Source organism: Coenobita brevimanus, chromosome 29 (genome assembly GCF_032717465.1).
Source record: "Coenobita brevimanus isolate Jiangsu-jjx chromosome 29, ASM3271746v2, whole genome shotgun sequence".
Classification (NCBI taxonomy): domain Eukaryota; kingdom Metazoa; phylum Arthropoda; class Malacostraca; order Decapoda; family Coenobitidae; genus Coenobita; species Coenobita brevimanus.
This window is the reverse complement of record NC_136982.1, coordinates 40,538,183-40,563,173: the sequence shown is the minus strand read 5'-3', so window position 1 is coordinate 40,563,173 and position 24,991 is coordinate 40,538,183. Positions and strand designations below refer to the sequence as shown.

The following is a 24,991-nucleotide window of genomic DNA, read 5'->3' as shown; positions in this document are numbered from 1 at the left end:
GCAAATTGTGTCTATGTGAAACTTATATCAATATCACTAAAGAATTTTAAGTTGCAATATGCAAAATGAATCACTACAAATTATGTGCCAGATAACCCCCTCACACAAGGAAAATATGATCCACGGTCTCTCTCTTCCAACAGCACAGTACCTTAACTCCCAGAGTCAAATGGCCATATTTCAAAGATCTTCTACCAGGGTAGGCCTTGCCTTTTGGATATCTCTGATGTGGGTGGTTCACTGCAAGCAATGGACCTGAAGAAATTGGTGGCTGTTACACTAGAGGTGGATGGCCAAGGCAAAAGTGGCCTCTTTTCTGGAGCCGGCATTTCCTCCACCTCTGGCTTTGAGAAGCTCACAACAGTTGCATCTTCATCCTTTTTTTTTTCTTGCTATACATGTCATGATAGCAACATACTGATTCCTGTACCACATATCATGCTTCACAACGACAATACTTCTGGGGCACTGGTCATTACTGTTAAGAGACTGACAGCTCTATCAAATTTTGTCAGAATTTTTTGGATCAGGTTGGCCATGACAGCATTGACAAACTTAGGATTCATTCTTTCTTCCCGTGCAAGCATTTCTATCCCTCACTGCTACTCAGTACTAAGCAGATTGTCACTACTGAGCTCCTCATGTTCAAATGTTTCAAGGATCTCCTGAACATAGTCCTCATCAGCCTCATCAAAACATCTCCTGACAACTTAACAATGTTGCAATAACTGTCTGGCATGGCCTTGACCCCCTAAAGGTGTGAATATACAACAGTAATTTGTCCACAGTCTGCACCAAACACTGTTCAGGGTCTTCCATATCACTTCCATCCACATTGCAGTGACGTTATCATACTTCTTGATATTGTAATTGCACCAAAAGTTTGTTACAGTTAACCTAAGGCTTTCCATCAGTTATTCTTAACATCTCCACCATCACGCAATGGAGATAACATGCTTAAAGTTGTCAATCATATCCTGATCCATTGGCTGGATGAGTGGTGCTGGGTGGGAGGAGGAACTCCTCAATGTTATCAGCTCATCAGTGAATGGTATACAGGTGCAAGGCTGCAAATCCAGACATATTCAGCCAGCCAAGGAGACAGGTAATCAACAGACATACTGTAGCTGGCACTGCACCATAAGTCTGGGGGCTGGATCACTTGCAGATAATTCTTATTGAAACTATAGAGTGCATGAGGGACAGAATAGCATCAGTTTCAGCTCCAAGTCACTTTCAATGTTTGACCTCAGAAGCACAGTATGCCACTCCTTGGCTGCCCTGAAGTCTGTGTTTACATTTCCTCCTTGGTACAAGCAATGAAAATTCTTGAAGACATCTTTTTTTTTTCCCCAAACCAGGCTCATTTTATCGAAGTTTAGGACCTGCTTAGGGTTCAATCCCTTCATCCTGACCATGCTCTGGAGCACAGCAGGAAACTCTGCCACTCTTCTCATCAAGTCCTCATCCCAATTAAACCTCACGCTGCTCAGGTGGGGTCATGTCTTACAGACCTCAAACCATCCTGCACTAGCCTTAAACTCTTGCACAGTGACTCCTGAGTGATCACCAGCTGCTCCATCACACTGCTGCAGGCTCTCTCACAAAATGGTGACCTTAGTCATAATCTTGTTAGTGGACAGACACATCCAGCACTGACGCTGGTTCTTTATTCACAACATAGCAATCCCTCCATCCTGCCCGTAACTAATGCTCATCTCCTGGCATTCCAAGTGGCATTGTTGAGGACTTCCAGTATGTTCTGTGCTGCTAACTTCATCCCCAGGTCTTTTCTAATGCTGGTAGACAGTCAGCTGTGCCTGGCCTAGCACTTGTCCACTGGAAGTTAACCTCACAACCAGTTTTCAGCATCTAATTTCCAGCTTGAGATTAAGCATCATTGTCTTAACAAGTAGCCTTGGTCTTCCATGAAACAAGGAACAGGGATGTGCTTGTAACTCCTGACACTGTGCCTCAGGAACATATTATTTTCACTTGAGCTTAAAAATTATTAATTATCAGTCACAACTATCATGCAACAATAATATTAATTATACATGACTTTTTGCAACACTGTGTCAACTTCACAACACAGGCATTTGGGCTGGAGGTGCTTGTGAGGGATGGCACTCTAATCAGAAACAAATACCATTCACAAAAATATTCACACATATCAGTTCTGGTTCTTTTAAAATATTAACTCTTATTCACAAATGAAATGCACAGATTATACTGTACTGTATAGTATTTAGCATAATTATGGCACACTTTGATGATGTATGACCAAACGAGGAGTGTGATGGTGGGCAAATGAGCTGGCTCTTCTGCAACGACATAAGTATGATACACACCACTCCCTTACTTTCACTGCAGAGTCATAAAAATTTTACTTGTCATTCACCTGTACACTACTTTGTGTAGCTGCTGCAATGTGTTGTAAATTTTAACCACATGGGGAGTGATGGCGGCAGTGGTAGTTGCCAGAACAGCAACAACACCAGCGTATCAATTACATGCACTTAACTGCTAACTTCATCCTCAGGTCAGCCACTCCTCAATTCCAAGCTTTTTTTTTTTTTTTTTTTTTTTTTTTTTTTTTTACACATACAAAAAGATCAATTATCATTTACTTGCATCAAGCAATGATCATATTTAGCATAAACTGGGAACACCGTGATGATTTTTTACCACACATGGTCAGCAGTAGTGATGGTGTTGAGTTGCTTATCCAGGGGTCATGCCAGAACACAAGTATATTATCTCTCTTACTTATTTTCACTTTAGGGATAAAGAAGTACTAAATTATCATTCACCAGTCTAAAGCACAGATCATATTTAGCACACCTAGGGAACAATATCACACTGTCAAAGACACATATCTACAGTGCTCGTCAGAAGTATGGAGCGCCCTGCGTCCCTCCTGAGAAACAAACCTTTCAACATTGAAAAAACATATAAATAATGCAATTTATTTACCTTTAGTGCTTCGTAGGGTAGCCTTTACGTTTCTTCACGGACCTGAGACGTCTTGGAAGTGAAAGGGCGAGGCTCCTGAGGTGCTGGAGCGGTATTTTGTCCCAGGAGTCACGAATGGCGGCCTCCAGCTTAGGCAGAGAGCTCACGTCCTTCCCTTGGAGACTCTTCTTTACGAGGTACCAGAGGTTTTCAATCGGGTTGAGGTCTGGGCTATTTCCTGGCCAGTCTGTCATGAATGATACCTCACAATCACGAAGCCAATTGGTGACCGATTTGGCCTTGTGAGCAGGTGCACCGTCCTGCTGAAACACTCGTGCACCTGTTAGCTCGAAGGAGTCTGGTAAATGATCACACAGAAGCTCCAGGTAAACATCCTGATTCACTCTGAGGTTCTTGGGAAGTACAACAAGCTTCCCCAAACCCTTCCCTGAGAAACAACCCCATACCATGAGTGAATCAGGATGTTTAACTGTGCTTTCTACATACCGTGGGTCAAGTGGGTCACTACCTTTGCGTGCTCCTCTGTTACAGGTAACACTAAACGTTGCCTCATCAGACCACAACACTGACAACCATTGCTCCTCACCCCAGTTTAGATAGTTATTAGCAAAGGCAAGCCTACGAATTCTCTGGCTGCTAGAGAGAAGAGGCTTTTTCACAGGCCTGTGACTTGTGTAACCAAGCTCATGCACCCTACGAGACACTGTTCTCACTGACACCTCACCAAACACTTCTGGGTTGCTCTCCTTAATTTTCCTTGCACTCACACGAGGATTAAACTCCACTGCACGTTTTAAAACATTAACAGACCTTGGGGAAGTTTTCCTAAGCCTACCAGACCTCGGTTTCTTTGTGGGAACTTCACCACTGTTTTCCTCCCGAAACCGCGCACACCAACGACGCACTGTCGATCGTGCCACACCAACCAATTCACTAATTTCCTTTGTCTGGTGGCCTGCCTCCTTTAGAGCAATGATCTGGGATATGATTTCACTCGATAGTTCACGGGTAGGTGCCATAACAAAGTTTTAAAGGCCAAAACACTGCGGGACACTCGGTAAAAAATGTCGCAATTTGAGAGGGACACTCGGCGGAGTTCCTCTCTCTCAGGCAGCCCGTGGGCGACTGAGGCGGGAACCAACCAGCATGTCGGAAGGCCTCAGGCTACCGTGACGTCATGCTCGGAGCTCATACTTGTGGCTCAATTCTTACCCCCAAAAATGGGTGATTCTTTTTGGGCCATAAGTATTGCGCGCCCGGCGGACAACGCTGAATACTTCTGACGAGTACTGTAGGATAATGACTGCCTAATGCAATCATCAATGCAATCTATTTTTACACTTGTGGTTGACAAATCTTCCACTACAGAATCACCATTACACAACATGGCTCGGACCACAGTTGAACAAAGATGAATCCTCTGAGCTGGGACCAATGGAACGTACAGCTCTACAGGTCACGGAGAGATCCTTGGAAAGACCACAACATTTCTCACCAGAAGTAAGCTACCCTGGCACAGGCTCAAACAGCCAACCCTACAGTCATGAAGCATGAGTGCTACCACTGAGCTATTCTGGCCCCCACAGCTGAACAAGGAGCAATATATAACAGAGCTACAAAAAGATACAGAACAATCCATTACACAAAGATTACAGGGGTCCCATGAGAGACCTGTGAAACTTTCTCGTACAGCTGGTCACGAGAAAGAGAGAGAGAGAGAGAGAGAGAATGATTCGTTTTGTTTTGTTCTTGAAGACTCCACCATGTGCTTGCATGCATCAACATTGGTCCCCAAATGGCAGCATTCCATGCTGCTCGATCTTCAGCAGCTTTCCTTTTCGGTCCCTTATCCCTGAGGTCACACTCGATGACCTCATCCCAGGTCTTTTTCGGTCTACCTCTCGCCACCCTACCCCCAACATTAACACTTCTCACTTTCTGCACCCATTTATCATCCCACATCCTCTCCACATGCCCAAACCATCTCAACCTACCTCTCCTCATCACAACACCAATACACTCCAGTCCCATCCTATCTCTCAATTCTTCCAACGTAAACCTAGTCCCCCCAGGCCTCACACTCAAGGATGCACTGCACATCCACCTAATCATTGCCATTTCTGTACATCTGAGCCTGCAAATATCCTCTTCCTTTACTGCCCAGGTCTCACAGCCACACAGCATTACGGTCCTAACACATGCTGCATACAAAGATCCCTTAGCATGGAGGGAGAGCCCTCTCAATGTCAGGAGAGGCAACAGCTCTCCGAACTTCTTCCAAACACTCCTCACTCCAGCCACAAAGATACCTCCAGCCCCACCTCCAGCACTTAACATGTCTCCCAAATAACAAAACTCGTCCACACACTCAAGAGACTCAACAGTAAGTTCAATCCTTTCACACCTGGCAATCACACCACACACGTGAAATCAGTGTTATCTCGCAATCTACCTCTAATACCACCACATCTCTTATGTACTGTACCTACTTATCACAAACACTGCACAAGATGGAATTACTTCCCACATCCTTGTGGCAAATTGCACAAGGGCCCTCCCCTTCTTTTTTGACAGTGCCCAAGATACCATCACTTCTGCTTTTATCTCAAGCTCTTGTGTCCCATACCATCTCTCCATTCCCTAAATCTTTCCTCCACCTCCTTTCATTCTCTGCAATCAACACCAAATAATCAGCATACAACATCTCCCACAGGAGTCCATCTCTTAAGTCATGTGAGAGGGCTTCAAGTACCATAATAAACAACGAGGGGCTCAACACTGACCCCTGATGCAAACCAACATTCACGGAAAACTCCTCACTCAAATCTCCACTCACCCTTACCTGGTGCAAGCACCCACATACATGGCCATAACCATCCTAACCAGCCACTCCTCAATTCCAAGCTTTCTCATTGCCCACTTCACCACCTCTCTAGGGTCTCTGTCAAAGGCCTTCTCCAAATTAACAAAAACAAAGTACAGTTCCCTTTTCTTTCTTATATATATTTTCTGAAGCTGTCAAACAATGAATATGGCATCAGTGGTCCCCTTGCCTGGCAAAAACCCAAACTGCATCTCATCAACATTCACTCTTTCTCTAATCATACCTTCTAGAACTCTCTCCATTACCTTCACTATCTGGTCCAAAAGCTTTATGCCTCTATAATTTCTTCTTTCCAGGGCATCATCCTTCCTTTTGTACACATTTACAATTACACTCAGCCAATCATCTGGGAAAACAGACTCATATATAATCATATTTATCAAATCTGTGACTAACTCCACTCCTGCATCTCCTGAGGCTTTCAACATTTCAGCAGTCAACCCAGACACACCTGCTGCCTTCCCCATCTGCATCCTGCCTATTGTCCTGCTCATAGTAGCAGCGTCAATTAAAGGCCAAGGGCCAGACGCTAGATCTGCTGGATCCAAACCTTCCCTGTCCCTGTCAAACTCCTCATTCAATAACCAGTTGTAGTGCTCTTTCCAGGCATCTTTAATATCCCCACTGTTCACCACTACCTCTCCTCCATCATTCTTCACACACTGCTCACCTATGATTTCCCTATTCTCCCTCTTCATCTAATTTGCCAGCTTAAATACCATATTCTTCCTTTACCCACTAATTAGGCTATTAAGTAGTCTCTGAGATTCAGACTTTGCCCTGTAAACCTCTCTTCTAGCCCTACCCTTGGCAGCCAAATATTCCTCTCTGCTACCACCCTTCCTCCACTCCCAGAAAAGCCTTCTTTTCTCCCTAACTGTAGCTTCTACACCTTCATCCCACCACCAAGCTACTTTATGTCTTGGGGGGCCCCTTGTCCATCCACACACTGAATCAGTAACTCTCAAGAGGTTCTTCTTGAGGACTCTGTACTGTTCATTAACACTCCTACCAACGTCTCCCTGTTCAGCCACCACTCTACTCATCTCGCTATAAAAAGCATCCCTTACTGCTTGGTTTTTCAACTTCCATATTTTCCTCCTAGGTGCATAGGTCTTCTTTTTCATCACCCGCTCTTTAAGCACCACGTCACATATCACTAACTTGTGTTGCAGCACACACTCCTCTCTCCCTTTAACTTTAACATCCCTTACTAACCTCCTATCAATCTTGACCACGAAATGGTCTATCTGGCTGCTATTTCCCTCAGACTCATATGTAATCAACCTACTCTCTCTTTTCCTAAAATGTGTGTTGCACACAATCATACTCATTCCCTCCCCAAACTTGAGTAGCTTTTCCACTTCCTTATTTCTTGTACGATATGCACATCCCCATGTACAGTCACTCATAAAAGAAAAGACCCCCCCTGCGTTTGAGGCAATCTAACTTGGGGTATTCAGTGTTGGTAACAGTGTATTTGACGTCAGCCATATGGGGGGATGAGGAGGGGTGTTATGAGAGGAGGGCAGAGTTAATCTGCACGAAACACTGCTTCAATCCACAATTCGAGTCAAACATACATTATATCTAACTTGTTATGTTGTCCTTCACACAAAATTAACTTTATGCTACAAGAACAAAGAACTTTCAGGTGATAACAGAATCCCATACCCGAAACATTTATGCATTAATGCCGCACATGATGCAAATGAAACCCCCGGCCTCAAGGGTTAAATGAATGGTCTCGACACACTTCGAATGATCTTTGAATGAACTTCCCCCAATCGCAGCTGACGTCATTTACAGTGTTACCAGGACCGATATCATATTGGTTGAAAGGTGTGTTGGCCGGGGGGGTCGTTTCTTTTATGAGTGACTGCACTTCATATCCTTGAGTTGCTTTATTTACATAACCATTTAAGTCCCCTCCCAAAACTACAGTCTCATCATCCCCCTTACCACTTACTACATGTATTAGGTCATCCCAGAATCTATCCTTCTCTACCTCATCCAAGCCTGCCTGTGGAGCACAGGCCGATATATATGCAAACATAATCCTACTGAATAAAATTTTCATTACTATTATCCTATCACTGACTCTCATTACATTCATGACATATTCCACCCATTTCTCCCCAACCAACACACCCACACAGCCATATCCATCTGCCCTACCCTGCCAAAACAACTTGCAACATGCATCCCTCCCAGCAATCATTCTGGCTGATCCTCCTATATACCTGACTTTCTGCACACATCCCACATCCACCCACCTCCTACTAAATGCCTTAACTACTTTCTCCACTCTAACCCTCAAACTTCCCACATTCCATGATGCCACTCTGATCCCCTTGGGTGATTTAGTTTCCTCAGGCTTGCTTAGAAGATCTTTCTTTTGTCGTCATAATTTGGTACGAATAAATACTGGGGAGAGACATACCATAGGCCCCACCCACCTGCACAGTCCCAGGCCTAGGCATGGGATCTGGGACCCATAGTCCACCAGGACTGACCAGTGGCTGTGGTAGTGGCCCTTGGGACACCCTGCCAGGACAGCAACAGGGACACCCTCCAAGTGCACCTTGGCACTGTAACTGCCTTGCAATTATACACCCATTGATAGGGCAATCTCCTGGGGTGCTACTCCCAGGTTCGGGCCCCTCTCTATTGGGCTAAAGTGGCAGCCTGGGAACAATTATGCCCTGTACCTTCTAGCACAGGCTGAATCCCATCCTATCTTGGCACCAAAATCTATGCTGGCAGAGCCCTCATCATGTCTCCCCACAATAGGTCTGCCACCAGGTAGCAGGTCAAAGTTTTCTGACCACATGCCCTTGTTGGCATTAACCCCTGTGACGGAGCGGGATACAGTGTGTAATATGTAAAACCCACGTACAGTAGTGTATGAGATAGTTAGAGGAAAGTGTTCGGGAAAGTATGCTGGTCTACTCTCCATGTTTGTGTCACAATGAAAAGATCAGCAAAGGGGGATGGTCCAGTAGCTAGTGAAATGGGAGCACCAGCTCTCCCTATCACCAGCATTCCCATTCCCCTTGGGAGTACCACCCTGATCAGCTGGTGCTACAGCCTACTCCCTATAAGGGACTACTCCCTATAATGTGGGTTTTGTAAATGGTGTAGGAGTGCAAAATGGGTTTCAGGACATGGCAACCATGTTGGATGGAAAGCAGAGAACTGAATGCAAGTCTAGCTTAAGAAAAACAAATGTTGGCCTCTCCTGGCTATAAATATAGTAAAATGAGTGATGGTTATTGATGGTAGGTGGGAGCACTCATCATCCACTTACTTAATGTAGTGCTGCTCTCGAGTGACTGCCCTTTCTTCTCTTCATTCCTCTTATGTCTTTCCTTCATTCTTTCCTCTTCCTTCTGTCTACGGGTTACTCTACACTGTGCGACAAGCCAAATGGCTTCCTGTACACCAGGAAACCCTTTACTACACTTGGTGGTAACCATACAACCTAACTAAATTATGGCAGCTGGTGGTTTAATGGGTAATTAAGGTGCTCCAATCGGATTGAGCCCATGCAGGTTTATATCCAAGAGGTGGTTGGGGTTTATTGCTCACATAATACCACTTAGGGATGAGTGATCTTAAATGTCAGGACCAACCTGCCTAGCCCTGGGCTCCTACACTCCTCATGAGGCAACACAGGATTAGATGATGAAGATGATGATGACATTTTTAACCCAAACTGAGTGTCAAAGACTGGCAACATTAATGTGAATTAACAGTAGCTGGTTCAATGTTAACAAAAGATACTGTACCTATCAGCTTGGGCACAGCATTTACTCAGGCTAAAGGGGTTAAGTCATAATTAGTATTGCATCTTGGTGGTAGGTGGTGGTGACAATCATACTTTCACTTGACGTAGTGCTACCTACTTCTTCCTTCACCTTTATCAATGTTAGGAACAACTTGCCTGCCCTCCTCTCTTCCTATTTCTCCCTTTCCTTCTGGTAAGTTTTTATTACCAGTACTCTGCTTTCCACTTCAAGAGGCTCTACACTAAGTGACATGCCTAGTACTGTAGTTTCCTGTAAACCTGGAAACCACTTACAATGCTGGGAGATAACCAAATAATCAATAGGCTAATGGAGTGGCATGGAACCTTCTATGGTGCCCCAACAAACTGAGTGGAGGGCTGCAAATCTGGCGACCATCCACAACCAAACCTCTACAATTTTCCGTGTGCCTCGCTGTCAATCACATGGGAACATCAGCTCGCTGCACAGGACAGACTTGCAAGGAGGGTGGGGTTGTTTGCCTGTAGCTGATATGTCAGCTATAGGTCTGTTTGGCCAGGGAGACTGGGGTTGATTGAGGGGAGGGGGGACATATTGCATCCTGTTGCCTTAAAAACAATACTGTTCCACACCATTACCTTAGCATAATACACACTGGTGTAATATGGTCACATACATAAAAAACAGACAACCAGTATATATATTTCCAAAGAATATACTGTAGTGCAGCCTAATTATATCAAAATTTAAATACTTACATATTCCATTAATGAGGAATTATCACAACGTTGTCTTGCCAGTCTCCAATGCAGTCCAAGTTTGTGATATAAGTTGGTATTTTCTGCTTCTAAGGTTTTCTCTATTGCATTTCGCGTCTGAAATTAATGGAAATATTAGACGTTTCCTCAGACATGACCATGGTGTCTAACTTGTTTTGCAATACAAACTAAAGAACTTACCCTGTTTCAAAAAACCTTTCTTTGCAACCTGTTAAACACATCACAACAACCATCATCTTTCTCCAAATCAAATTTCCACAAACTCAGATGGACACACCCAGCCTGAACAGAATGAGAAGACCACAAAAATCCTCCCTGAACCACGAATACTCCAAACGTCTCAACATACATAAAAAAATAATTTTTAAAACATATCAAGTATAACAGAAAGATTTGAAAAATAATACCAATGATTAATAATGAATATACACTCAACCCTCGGCTATCACGGGTTCCGCTATAGCGTATCTCGCTATCACGCCTATATAAAAAACTACCCAAATACCTTTATCACGCACTAAATGCCCACTATCGCACACCGAAAATGCTCGAAATTTTCAAGAAGGCCGGGCTCTGGTGCTCCGCCCAGCCAACAAAAGCTTCACTCCGTGATTGGTCGTGTGATGTCAGCGCCAGCCAAGTGCTGATTGGCCACCCGACCGAGTCTCCTGCCCACCAAACCATTCAAGTGCACACCCTCAGACTGTGAACAGTGACAGCGAGAACAATAACCTTTTTTATGATATGACCATGGCCAACGTACCCCCTCCCTGTCCCACTACCATCACCCAACATAATACTGCGGCACCTGGCAGGGAAATAAAGAAAAGGAAGAACCTAAGTTATGCAGATAAACTGGAAACGTGAAACTTATAGACAATGGAGAGACCAAGCGAAGTGTGGGGAAGAAATATAACATCAGTGAATCAACTGTGAGGGGTATTTATAAGAATCATGATCACATCATAAAACATGCTCATTTTTGGACTATTGTATGTTAATATGTGGTACAAACTGGGTATCTTAGGGGTAAAGATTGAGGTCATGGCACCAATTAGAATTATTTCCATAAGTTCTTCAATTCGGCTATCACGGTTTTGGCTATAGAGCAGCCATAGCAGGACCAATTGAGAGTGATAGCCGAGAGTTGAGTGTAGTTTTTTTGTTGACAGCAAGAGACAGTGAAGTATGTGCAGGACATCCCACCAGCAACTGAGCAGGGAGGATTCCTAGTTTTACAGTCCATGTCATTCCATTCACTGCACATGTGCTGCCATAGTCACTTGTTCTGCATATATAGCACAGATACTGTGTGTTATGGACTTAATGATGCCCATGGCAGAAAGTCCTCCAGGTACTATGTGTCCCAAAAGTGTCAGTGCACAGGGGTTCAGATGCCTACCGAGTACATTCGATCGCCTGCTGATGTTTACCGTCCCATTCGTATGAACAATGTCTGTTCATACAGAATGGGACAAACATAATATTTGCTATATGTATGCAAGAGGATATTGCTAGTTGGTGATACATGACACCTCCCAACAACAGGGCTACCAATGTGTGGTAGGTCGGACTAATAATTCAGTGACCTTCGTTCTGTGGTCCCAAATGTTTCAAACATATTGTGCACCGATACTCTGGCAACCCACAGTACAGTGATAGTAAGCCGTCATTACCTCATTGACATCCTGTTTTTTTTTTTTCTTTACAAGTCCAAGGAAAAGTGTATATAAAAAAAAGCCTATTTAACCCTATAAAACATGAGGATGAAAAATAATGTTTTTCCAAAACATGGCATATACATGAAAAACTGCTCTTCTTGAAGTCAATTAATCAACAAAGGAACTGGTTATATAGAACACTCAGATCATGAATGAAGTTCAACCTTTCCTAAATCGGTCTTTCTTTCCTTCATTCTTTCCTTTTCTTTCTGCCTACGGGTGATTGTACACTCCCTCTTCAGCCTTTCTTCCCTTCATTCTTTCCTCTTCCTTTTGCCTAATTGTGACTCTACACTGAGTGACAAGCCAAATGGTTTCCTGTATGCCAGTAAACCATTTACTACACTGGGTGGTAACCATTTAACCAAATTATGGCATCTGGTGGTTTAGTGGGTACTTAAGGCACTCCAATCAGATTGTGTCTGTGTGGGTTTATGTCCAAGGGATGGTTGGGGTTTATTGCTCACATTATGCCACTCAGGGATAAGTGAGATGGTCATTCTCATCTTAAATGTCAGGACCAACTTGCCTAACCCGGGCTCCTCCACTCCTCATGGGGTTGGGGTTTATTTTCACATAATGCCACTCAGGGATGAGTGAGGCTGGTCACTCTCATCTTAAATGTCATGGCCAACTTGCCTAGCCCTGGGCTCCTACAACTCCTCATGGGGCTACATGGGATTGGATGAAGGATGGATTGCGGTATCTGCTTGTTCATGTCACTATGACAACTGAAAAAAGACATGTGATTCACCACAAAGAATCGAGTTCAATCAAAATGTAGCATAAAGATACATATGTACTGCATGAGACTTAACTGTGCTCAACCTTATAATGGCTGAAGCAGTCAGTCACTTGGCTCTGGGTGGTATATGTGAGGGCTGTAATTGATGACTGGACCACCAGATGTCATCTTTTACAGGAAAAATGTCTTCCATCACATGATGTTCCATGCAGAATGCGGATGCTCCCATTTACATCATAAGCTGTACCCTGCTGTTTAAGAGTTAAGTTTCAGTGTTACCTGTATTTCAATTAGCCAGTTTTCCAACTAAACAGTACAGTACATATTGTAAAGAGAAAGTTGCAATATTTTAGAACACATCCCCAACATACAGTACAGTATACTGACGACTGCCTGTATGCATATTCCTGCACACTTCCCTACAATTTCTGCTTTCATACTTACCTTTCCCCGCAATCTACTACATTTTTCCTTAGTGATCTGCTTCCATATTACATATCAACTTCCCCAATCCAGTAATGTACATCTTATTTTATTCTTGCTCCACTATGCAGTTTCATTCACATTAAGATAAATGTTCCAAACTGGAGGGGCTAGATACAGCTTTCATAAACCTCTTTGCTGCAAGACATCTTCCCCAAGCTAAAAGAAATCATCTCCAGGTAACAAAAATAAAATAATACAATACTGTACCATACATCATCAGAGTAAAGTGATTAACCCTTTCAAGTGCTATACTGCATTTCATTCTTCTACCACCAGAAGGCAGGAATATCTAGTAATAAATGGACTAATGAAGGATACATTTTACCCACCAGGTTCAAAAGATCACTCCTGAGCTGCATAAAATCTCACGGAGACAGCAAGAATAACATTTTCAACCTAACAACTGGAACAAAATGCCACAGCCATTCTGTGGCACACTGCGACGTACAGCTCCACCATCGGGTTGTAAATCAAATTTCCCACGCTTTTGAGGGGGCAGATTGTTGATACATGACTTGAAATGTCATGTAGAAGCAACTCGAGTCTTTTTGCCTGCTCACAGCCTGCCCCACATGTGTCTCATTAGTCACTGTTTTGTACGATGGAAGGTCATGGTCCATCCCATCGTTTCATTTCATTTCGTGTATAAAGGCTCCAATATGCTTGTATTTGTCAGTCTGGGTGACAACATGCCTATACCAAGGTAGGTACTGGGTTGGTTTTCTGCTGCATAATGTTTATAAATGCACTCTTTCATGTGGTATTCTATCTATCTATCTATCTATTGCCAGACGCCTCAGTCCCGTTTGGGGTGGCCACAAACAAATCGCCTCCAAGTCGCCCTGTCCCCCGCCATTTCACTCCCCTGCTCCCAACTCACACCCCCCTCTCTCATATACCTCTCCACCCCATCCCTCCATCTCATCCTCGGCCTCCCCCTCCCTCTTTCCCCCTCCACCTCACTCACATACACTCTCTTCGTCAGTCTTTCACCCTCCATCCTCTCCACATGGCCAAACCACCTCAGTATGTTCCTCATAACACTTCCTATCACATCCACATCAACACCACAACGCTCCTTTATATCCTCATTCGTCAGCCTGTCTCTCCATGTGACTCCACAGGCTCCTAACATTTAATCATGATGAACATTCACGATATCTGCATTTTTGCCTAAGTCCCACCTTTAAAATAAAGAAAATATCTGAACTCTTTACAGCCAAACTGTAGTAAATACTGACCCAAAATTTTGCACACCCATACTGCAACATTCTCTCTTCAATATTATATCCATAAAATTGGTCTTTGGAAAAAATAAAAATGCATATTTTTTTCGGTGGTCAAAAAGTATCAAAGTTCGAAACACTGTTGTGGTTAAACTGTGGCATAAATCTACCTAAAAACTGAGACATATACTCTATCACACCCTCTATTAAATGGAAAGGCAAGAAAAAATTGAGATAATTTTTTGTTTTCATGAGGTGCACTTTTGATTTCCAGTATTTCCAGTCTATTACTGCATTAAGGGGGTCATTATTCTCTTATAGGCAATTTATATCTTTTCAATATGGATATACTGTAATATGCATGAACAATGTACATTTCAGCTGCTCCCCAATTTATGAGCAATTTTTGTAACTAGAAAAGTTTTTTAGTTGGATTTCAGTAGCTACAGTGCATCTAATATCACTGGTAAACACAGAAACTATCTATCTATTGCCAGATGCCTTAAGCCTGTAAGGGGTGGCCACAAACAAACTGCCTCCATGTTGCTTGTCCCCCGCCATTTCACTGTCCTGCTCCCAGCTCACACATGACTCTCTTATATACCTCTCCACTCCATCCTTCCAATTCATCCTGGGTCTCCCCCTCCCTCTCACCCCTTCCACCTCACTCACATACACTCTCCTCGTCAGTCTCTCGCTCTCCATCCTCTCCATATGGCCAAACCACCTCAATGTATTTCTTCTAACGCTTTCTATCACATCCACGTCCACGCCACAATGCTCTTTCACTTCCTTATTTGTCAGTCTATCTCTCCATGTGACTCCACACGCTCCTATCAAATAACTCAATTCCACTGCTCTCACTCTTGACTTGGGCCCCCTCCAACAAGGCCCAAGCTTTACATCCATACATTAGACTTGGTGTCACAATACTGTCATGCTCTGACATTTTTACTTCCACGCTGAATTCCCTGTTTCTTATCACTCTTTCAAAGAACCAGCAACCTTTCTTCCTTGTTGTACCCTTTCAGGCACTTCACCCTCTAAACTTCCATCCTTACTCATCACACTACCCAAGTACAGTACTTGAATGCACTCACATTTTCCATTTCCTCCTCATCCAACCTCACTGTACATTCACTGACTTCATTTCTCTCGAAGACCATAATTTTACTCTCCCCTAAATCACCTTTAGATTCCATTTCTTACACACTCTCTCAAACTCATTCACCAAGCCTTGCAGCTGCCCTTCATCTTCACTTAACAACACAGTATCATGTGAAAACAACACTACTGGGTGTTAAACATACAAACACAGGCAGAAAATGAAATACCATTTCTGTACTATTTGCTTCAAGTATCTCTGATCGTGAGTAAAATTAACTCTGAGTAACCAGTGCACACAGTACACAATTTTGTAGATATTACTGAAAAAAATAACTCAATAAAAGCTTCTCAAAAGAAGTTCGTATCTCTGAAAACTCATACAGTAACTCAAAAGTTTCCAAGCATTGTAGAGGAGCAATTGTTCATGAAAGTATTATATCTCTGAAAACTTTAGCTACAGTAATTTAAAGTTTGTAAGTACTGTACAGGAACAATTGTACATAGGAATATTAACACATCTGCAGAAACTACTGGTAATAAGCAAGGAAGGTGCAAGAAAACTTCCTTAGACTAAGAAAAAACAGGCAGTCCTCACCTAATGAACATGGTTGGTTTCTTAACCCCTTAACCGTGGGACGTCACTTTCGTGACGCTTGGGAGTAAGGGATAATACCGCAGGGCGTCACTTTTGTGATTCTGTGTTATTTTGAATTCGCCCGGGCTTTCAAGTGGTGGCTTGTATCATCTATCAGTACTGCCAATGTCCAACACTAGTCAGCACTCCTAATCTCATCTGTACTCCCATCCATTGTTGACAATTTAGCCATTTCTCCCCATTCTTGACTCCCCTGCCTACCTCCCCTCCATTACCCTCTCCTCTCGCCTGCCTGGCCGTGCTACGCTAAGTAAATCTTCCCTGGAATTTTCCACTGATTTCATCCATTGAAATAAGCCCTATGCCCTATTCTTATACCAAATAATATATACAAAAAAGAAATAAGGTAAGTGAGAGTGCCATACACCTGGAATTGGCTAATTATCACCTGACAACACCTCACATGCACTTGTTCGCTAATTTTCGCTGTTTATTTCCCCTTGAAATATGCCGTATAATCTATTCTCGTAATAAAAATATATATATAAGAAAGGAAGGGAGAAGCCTAAGTGATATTTACATTCACCTGGAACTACCTAATTATTGCAGGCCACCACACTGTATTCTACGCTAAGTAAATCTTCCCTGGAATTTTCCACTGATTTCATCCATTAAAATAAGCCCTATGCCCTATTCTTACACCAAATAATATATACAAAAAAGAAATAAGGTAAATGATAGTGCCATACACCTGGAATTGGCTAATTATCACCTGACAACACCTCACGTGAACTCGTTCGCTAATTTTCGCTGTTTATTTCCCCTTGAAATATGCCGTATAATCTATTCTCGTAATAAAAATATATATAAGGAGGGAAGGGAGAAGCCTAAGTGATATTTACATTCACATGGAACTACCTAATTTAATATGTATTGTCTAGATTTCCTGCCAATCATTTCATAGCTATATATTAGCAGCTCTCACGAGGCTGACGTTGGCAGTATTGCACTCTCCCTAGGCAGTAGGCAGGCAGGCCACCAGTATCAGTTTACTGTCGTCTTTCAAGATGAAAGTACGTCGGATTCGCGCCTGCTAAATTCCGCCGCTTTTTAGCCCCAGGCAAAGGGCCCTGTGACCTCTACCCACTACTAAACCTCGTGTGGAAAGAGGTAAAGGGCTGACAAATGACAGAGAGTGACTACGATCTTTCTAGTGAGTAAAACAGTGCAAGTGGAAATGTAAATAATGTGTAAAAAGCAAGTGAAAGCAATGAATGTGAATATAAGTGAACAGTGGAAAATAGTTTTATAAGTTACTGCAAGTGACAGTGCCTAACACAGTGTAAATAAAATAGAAATGTAAATAATGTAAATAAAATAGAGAACGTAAATAGAAATGTAAATGAGTAGTACTATAAGAATACAAGTATATATACTAGGAGTAATGAAAGTGAAAGTTTCACTCTATCATGTATGAATACTATGAGCTATGAGAGTGAAGGTGAAAGTGACATTCACTCTCAACGCTAGTATACAGGATGAGAAAGTGAATGCTACGTATATTACTGAAAGAGAAACTGAATGCCTACAGTGACAATAAACTACTATTACTGAAGGAAACTTATGGATAAAGACTGTAGATATATATATAAGTGTTATATAGTAATAGAAATATAAACTGTGAGTGTTTTTATGAATAATAAATGACAGAACACCAGCGGCGAACGATCACAAGTGGGAAGGTCATATACACGCTTGTAATTTTCATTGCTTTCACAGTGTTTTTTTTTTTTGGAGTATGGATTCCAAACTATTTGAGAATCATAGAATAGTGTTTCTAGTGATAATATCAGGCTGTGGTAATCATATTACGGGTTGTCGGGAAGTGTAAAGTGGAGACTTCGTTACCCAACTTCAGAGGTCTCCACAAGTCCTACGGTACTCGACGAAGGCTCAACAAACACCCCAGGAGAAAGCTGAAGGTATGTGCCATAAGCATATGTGATTTTAATATTCTAGGACTAATAACTGATTTTTGGCAAATAATTTTTGAGAGTCTGTCGAGCGCGAATATGCCCACGGGAGCCGCAAGTCAAAGCAAAACAAGCCCGCAGTTAAGGGGTTAAGGTGATTGTATAGTATGTCCATTTTAATTCATAAGTATGACTTCAGTCTTGTAGATGGAAATTACAACTCACTCAGATGAAACAAAATCCCCTCCCCCAAGTCAGATTCATCACCACCTCAATACAGTGTATAATATATATATTATGGAAGTGGAACAATGTTTACTCACTGTCCCTCATTTTCTTCAGTACTGATATTGTACCATGACTTTACCTTCTGTGACAGATTACTGAGGTGAAAAAGGCAAAAAAATGAAAATAAATATAAAATATTTGTCACTGACTCCCATAATTCACTCTTACTTGAGTAAAACTGTCTGTTTTTTCCTGGAAAAAAGTACATGAACATGCAACCATGAAAGAGTTAACACAATATACCGGGTAAACTATGACTTACCCTTTTACTTAGACATATAACTGGCCAGAGGGAGCAGCCACAGGTACATAAGCAGAAGCAGCAGCCACACAGCAGCCACCGAGCTGAGACAGGTAAGGTCTTCCTGAGAACAGTGTTCACACGGCCAACTGACCCTGTGAATTCCTCTGGAGCGAGTCGTCCAGTCAGTGCACTTGGGAAATCTCGACAAAATCTGTTACTTAACCCAAATCTGAAAAAACAAAAATCAATTCAGTCACAATGACTCACTATCACTGCTGTCATTCCAGCTATCTACAGTATTAATCATTCAATCCTTTCTTGTCCCATCAGGAGAATAAGGGGCCCAGGTAGGCTAATTAGTCTAGACATTTATGGTAAGACTGAAAAGTTACATCTGTGGCTCAATGAGAGCAATAAACCCAAACCACCCCTCAGGTGTTGCCGTTGTTCTTGCTTAACACTAATCTGTCTCGCTGAGCAGACCTGTCGACCACAGGTATGCAACTACTTCTGTGGGGCCGACCTACGAGTACAGTGTACAGTGTTGTACAGTATATACACCATGTAGGGATCTAGTGCCCCACTGTGGTACACTGTGCCTCACGAGGGTCAGACTTGTGTCCTTCCCACAGCGAAATGCAGGGAAATATGAGAATGTTTGGCTCCTGGGTGAATGCCACAGCTGCTTCACCCGGAGGGAGCTGAGTACAGTACCACCATGTGGAGGTCCATTACTGGGTGTAAATTCTTATGGGTCACATCCACGTGAAGTGCCTTAAACTACTAGACCACCAGACGTTCATTTAGCTACAAAGTTATCACCCAACGCAGTACGGTAAGTCATTTCCTGAGCTACAAGAGCCCAGGCTCATCACTCAGTGTAGTCACTTGAACGCACCACTATAGCTTCATGTCAATAAAAAAAATAAATAAATAAATAAAACATTAATGCACACCAAATCTCAGTAAAACAGGATTTTTTTTTTTTTTTTACCTGTTCCTGTATATAATACCACTCAGTATTTAGCAAGGAGGAAAGTAATTTCAATACTCATCTTTACCTTACTATTTCCATAACCTGCACTAAATTACAAGGAAATATCATACACCTAGAGGAAAATCATCACCATATTCAGTTTTATGTGTTTTCCACATACAGTACTGTATATACAGTAGCTAGGATGAAAACTATTATGGAAGAGCTAAGAGGAAAGATAGGAGAAAGTGAGAAGTGTTAACACTGGTGGTAGGGTTGTTCGAGGCAAAACAAAAAAAGACTTGGGACGAGGTCATAGAGTGTGACCCCAGGGATAAGGGACTGAGTAGGGAGGCTGCCAACGATCGAGTGGGGAGGCTGCATGCCAAGACATGCAAGCATGTTGGAGCCTTTACAAACAAAATGATGGATCACACAGGTTCACCTGACAGTATTCCTCCATCCCGCTTTGTTCTGAGCCAACTCTCTATTAATACCTCTAGACCTATCCTTCTGAGGGTATCCTGTCATTCAGTTTATTCCACGAATCCATCGGATCATTCCAGTCTCACAATATCCTTCACTTTTACACCTCATGTATCACTGCCATACAATATAACACTCCTGACACAAATACCATTTTCCTTATTATGGACAATGGGAACATTAGAGATGTCTGGAAAGGTAACAATTTTCTAGCTTTTTCTAGTTATTAAGCACCAAGAAAACAACAGTGTAACACAACAAATGGCAACTGGTCTGCAGCAAATATAAATACTGTCACATCCAATGCATGGAATAATCCTGGTTTTTAATGCATGATGAGTGACACAAATGAAGATACCAAATGAAGGGAAAAAAAAAAAAAAATCGAAGCATTCCTGGATATAACCCCTGCCAGGCTGATTCTTTGTGGGGTAGTTTACCTCCCATGGGTAATTGTTTCATAACCAATGTAAACTGTACCTCACAGCCTATGAGGCTTACAGCATGGCCTATACAGACCTTCACTGTGTCTCATATGAGGTATGATGCTCAGAAAGGGTTAATGCATGATGAAAGACACAGAAATGAGGATACCCATGAAGAAAGACCCTAAGAGCAAAAATTACCTCTAGCTTTAAACCAAGGGTTCACATCCCTACACTGGCTTTTAATTGCTAAGCAAAATTTAGTCCTGAGAAGGATTAAAAACACAACTTATATGGACCTGGACAATGTTTTGAGCATTATATCATAAGACTAACAATAAAATATGCAGTTCTGGTCTGATCTCCACAATACAAGGGAGAAATGGACACACTAGGAAAGACTGAAAAGAAGGCAATCCAGTCAGTGCCTAAAATTAGAGACATGGAAACAGACTTGAGAGGCTTGACTCACAGCAGTAGAACAAAGAGCCTAAGGAGACAAGACCAAGGTGTTTAAGATAACAAAAGAATATAAAAATACTGACCCTAACCAGTCCTTCCAACTGGAGCTGAAAAGTGTCCAAATGGAAGCAAAAAGACACTGACTTATAAAACCCAAACAAAGGACCAAGATATGGAAGATTCTATGATACCAGAATAAACAATAGCTATGCTACCTGATAAACCCTGTTCTCTTAAATATGTAGCTATGATCTCAAGCATAAACATACTACTACATTTTTTTTTTTTTTTTAAATGCTAGGAAGAAGGTACAAAAGGCCACGAGCCCACAACAACTGTTCCTCCCAAGAGAAAAACAAAATACAAGAGAGAGCTAAACTCAAGATCCAATCATTTCGAGATGCCTGGACACACTGCGTTTGAAAGACTGGAGATCATAGCTAGCAGGAAATACAGACAGAAGGGGACAGTTCCAAAGCTGACTGCTAATGAATCCCTGAGGACAAGCTATTCTTTTGAGCCCTAGCCCCCTAACCTTTTATCCATCACATACGGTACTCTAAGTAGCCTACCCTCTGCGTGATGTTTCCATGGAATCACTGTATTCTTCCACTTCACCTCACTCTTCAACTGACATAGTGTTTATGGATTCTGAGAACAACTGTACATCTCACCACTTCAGTAACACTAGCTGCTAATTTAGTTATTATCCATCACATTATTGTTCAGCTATATACTATTTCCTTATTTTTTTAAAGGAAAACTAGCCAGGAAACTATTAACATACATACTGGCAATGACTAACCATCTGTATATTATGATGGTTGGCCAAGATCAACCCTGAGAAGTACTACCATGAGAGTGAAATGTGGCAATGTAACAAGCCATACAATTACCACACTTTGGTAGGAAATTCCATAAGAATTACACAAAGTCAAAGTCATAACAGACTTTCACAGTTACAAAACTTAAATATCTGAGATTCTCTTTTTCTTACGGGCTTCCAGCAACTGATGGGAAGTAATCAGGTAAGGTACAGTACCAGTGTATACTTTTAGCTTTTAGATTTGCTTCCAATCCACTGAAAACACCAAATATACCGGTACCATGGCCAACCTCAATATGGGGATTCCTTATGGGTGGCCAAGGCATTATTTATCAGTATTAGCTATACTGATGGTAGGTGGTGGCAACCATCATCCACTAACTTGATGTAGTGCTATGGTACCTACTTCTTCCTTTGCCTCTGTCATTCTTTTTCTGTGTCTGCCCTCCTCTCTTCCTATTTCTAGCCATCAACCACTCACTTAATGTAGCCGGTGCTGCCTACTTCTTCCGTCACCTTTATCATTCTTTTTTTTGTGTCTGCCCTCTTCTCTTCCTATTTCTCCCATCTTTCCTAGCACTTTTTATTGCTCTTCTTTCCTCACCAGGTGGTTTTACATTGAGTGACAAGCCTATTGGTTTCCTGCAAGCCAGGAAACCATTTACAACGCTGGGTGGTAACCATATAACCAACCCATACGTGTTTCCTACGTGTCGGCAAGTGGGTTGGCAAGGGTTAGTGCCCCTCCCTGTAAAACAACTAACTCAAAGACAAATGCTCACCCCTTATGGGATTGTGGCACCTGGCTATAGACAGATAGACAGAAGGCATTACTGTATTTGATATGAACTGATTTAGACCATCTATGCCAATACATGCTCATTTTCACTTAGCTACATTTTTTTCTCAGAGATTACAGCAGGGCAAAAGGCAGAGAAATTACCTGGTAAAAAGGTAAGACAACTGAACCTAACTTGTAAGGCTAAAGCACAATGATGCAAGTTTCATGGTACCAGGTCCTGTTCAATTACTGTACGTTCATAAGCCATGATTGTAAAGCACCAGATTAACCTGTTTTATCACTATAATAGTATAATCTTCCTCAGTCTTTAAGTTTTGCTCTCTATCAGAAGCACAAAATGTGCAACACAATACAGTATTTACTATAGCAATTGCTAAGCTTATTTCTTCATTAAAAATCTTGAATAAGAGTGAATAAATCATCACTGCAGGTAGAAAATAAATCAGTACTGCTGTGACACTGCTGTGCTATGTCAAAGTTCTCAATAAATAATTATATGGAATTAATGTAATCATTAGCTTCTAAATAAATAAAGAGAATTAACGTGATAACCAGCTTCACCGTAAACAAAGACTTCCACACACCAGTTTATCATTGCCAGAATTTTTGCTTCTACACTTCATGTATTATAGGCAAATTGTTTAATAATGCTAGACCTAGACCTATACTAATTTCTGCAACCCATCATATCTACTCTGCAAACTACACGCAGCTTCAGTTAACAAATACCTATTATATGAGACACTAACAATGAATTATTTACAAACTCACTCATATAAATTTAATTTCTACTAATCACTGTTGTGCATAAACCCTGTTAAGTATTTAAATTCATACTGGCCACAGGATAGCACCTCCAACAGAATATTAAAACATTCTCCTTCTACACCTATACAATTACACAAACTGCTCTAGCTCAAAAACAAAATGGACCAATATATAATGGACGCCCCCAAATACGTACTCACAACCTAATGAAAGTGCTAAAGATGAGCCTAAAAGCACAAAACTTAGAAAACTGATGCGTGGGCTTCAGTTCCTGGTACTTGCGACGAACAATGACAGGATTCTAGGAAGGCTACACTTTTCATTTCAGCCTCGTAAATAAATTAATACGTACACCGTTATGTTACCCGCGCCTCTTATGATAACTGGCTCAGGCGTTTGTGTGTAAGATTCCAAAGACGACGAGGAGTTGTCCTCTTCATCTCTTTCGATTGTGTTGATGGCATCGAAATCTGCCATCTTTCTGTTTACACTGCCATAGAGAGGGCGCAGGGTTAGTTCTATTTTCCTAACTTCTTCCACACCTCCTTGTTTTAGGACTATACTTACGTAGAAAACTCTTTACAGTGCTATTCAAATAAATCATGGTGAAATTAGAACTCATCCTCTTAGGATATCGAAAGTACATATAGCTAGGATGAAAATAATGTATGACCCAGCAGTGTTCTGGGGGCCATACTGCATCAAATCGTACATGCAATGTGACGCAATATGACCTTCCATCAACAAAGTAAATATCATAGGCCAGCTCGCTTAGGCTGATCTTATGTTTCCGCTAATTTTCTATTGTTTGTGATGATTTTGATTTGAGAGGACGACGCAGTTCACTTATAGATGACATTTTGTACTTTATTCTTGCTACTGCTAGGCAATTTTAGTCAGATTAGGGGAGATGCATCACACCGAAGAGGTTACTGAAATCTACACCTAACCCTGCAGTTGAAAGGGTATTCTCGGATGAATAAAATCGTCTGGGGATAGCAAGAACAAAATATGCGTCATCGAACTGAAGGGATTAAAGCAGAGTATATACAATGTACCAAACTATGGCCCTCTAGTCAAGGGGGCCAGGGATGGATATTATAAGGCAGTATAAGTAAATCAGTGTTTGTCCTCCTGCCATTTCCCATTAATATGCGCGCTCCCGCCGCCGGAACCCCCACCCCGCCACGAAGCCGCAGCCCTACCCTCACACCAGGAGGATACAACGGCGGGCCAGGTGAATGCGACATGGCCCAGAGCAAGACGGGCGCCGGGGTACCCCGACCTTGTGTCCCTTTTCCCTTCAACCTGCCCAACCACGACGTCGCAGGAGTGCGACACTACTTCCCAGCCGAACCAACCCTCGTCAGGATCGGGGTGGGACTGCTCCAGATACAGTTCCAGGCAGTATCGCGGTAGTGGCCACTGTATGTACCGGGGAGGGAAGGCCAC

General features: G+C 42.2%; 1 protein-coding gene across 1 annotated transcript; it reads right to left on the bottom strand.

The window, feature by feature from the left end:
• Positions 1-602: 602 nt before the first annotated feature.
• LOC145395020 (cysteine-rich hydrophobic domain-containing protein 2) lies at positions 603-24,016 on the bottom strand. The gene is made up of 5 exons (XM_080268764.1): positions 23,892-24,016; positions 18,813-19,023; positions 10,385-10,505; positions 8,320-8,371; positions 603-699 (listed from the first exon to the last, which is right to left on the bottom strand). The coding sequence occupies exons 1-5, from the start codon at positions 24,014-24,016 to the stop codon at positions 603-605; spliced, it is 606 nt and encodes a 201-aa protein (XP_080124890.1).
• Between the last annotated feature and the right edge of the window lie 975 nt (positions 24,017-24,991).

What these genes read in the sequence shown, in the direction of transcription:
- LOC145395020 (XM_080268764.1), bottom strand. Translation starts at nt 24,016, where the DNA reads ATGGCAGATTTCGATGCCATCAACACAATCGAAAGAGATGAAGAGGAC. An exon ending in GGCGCGGGTAACATAACGGT is followed by an intron (nt 19,024 to 23,891) that starts GTACGTATTAAT and finishes TTGTTTTTTCAG; the next exon opens with ATTTGGGTTAAGTAACAGAT. An exon ending in CTCATTAATGGAATATGTAA is followed by an intron (nt 8,372 to 10,384) that starts GTATTTAAATTT and finishes GCCACTGGTCAG; the next exon opens with TCCTGGTGGACTATGGGTCC.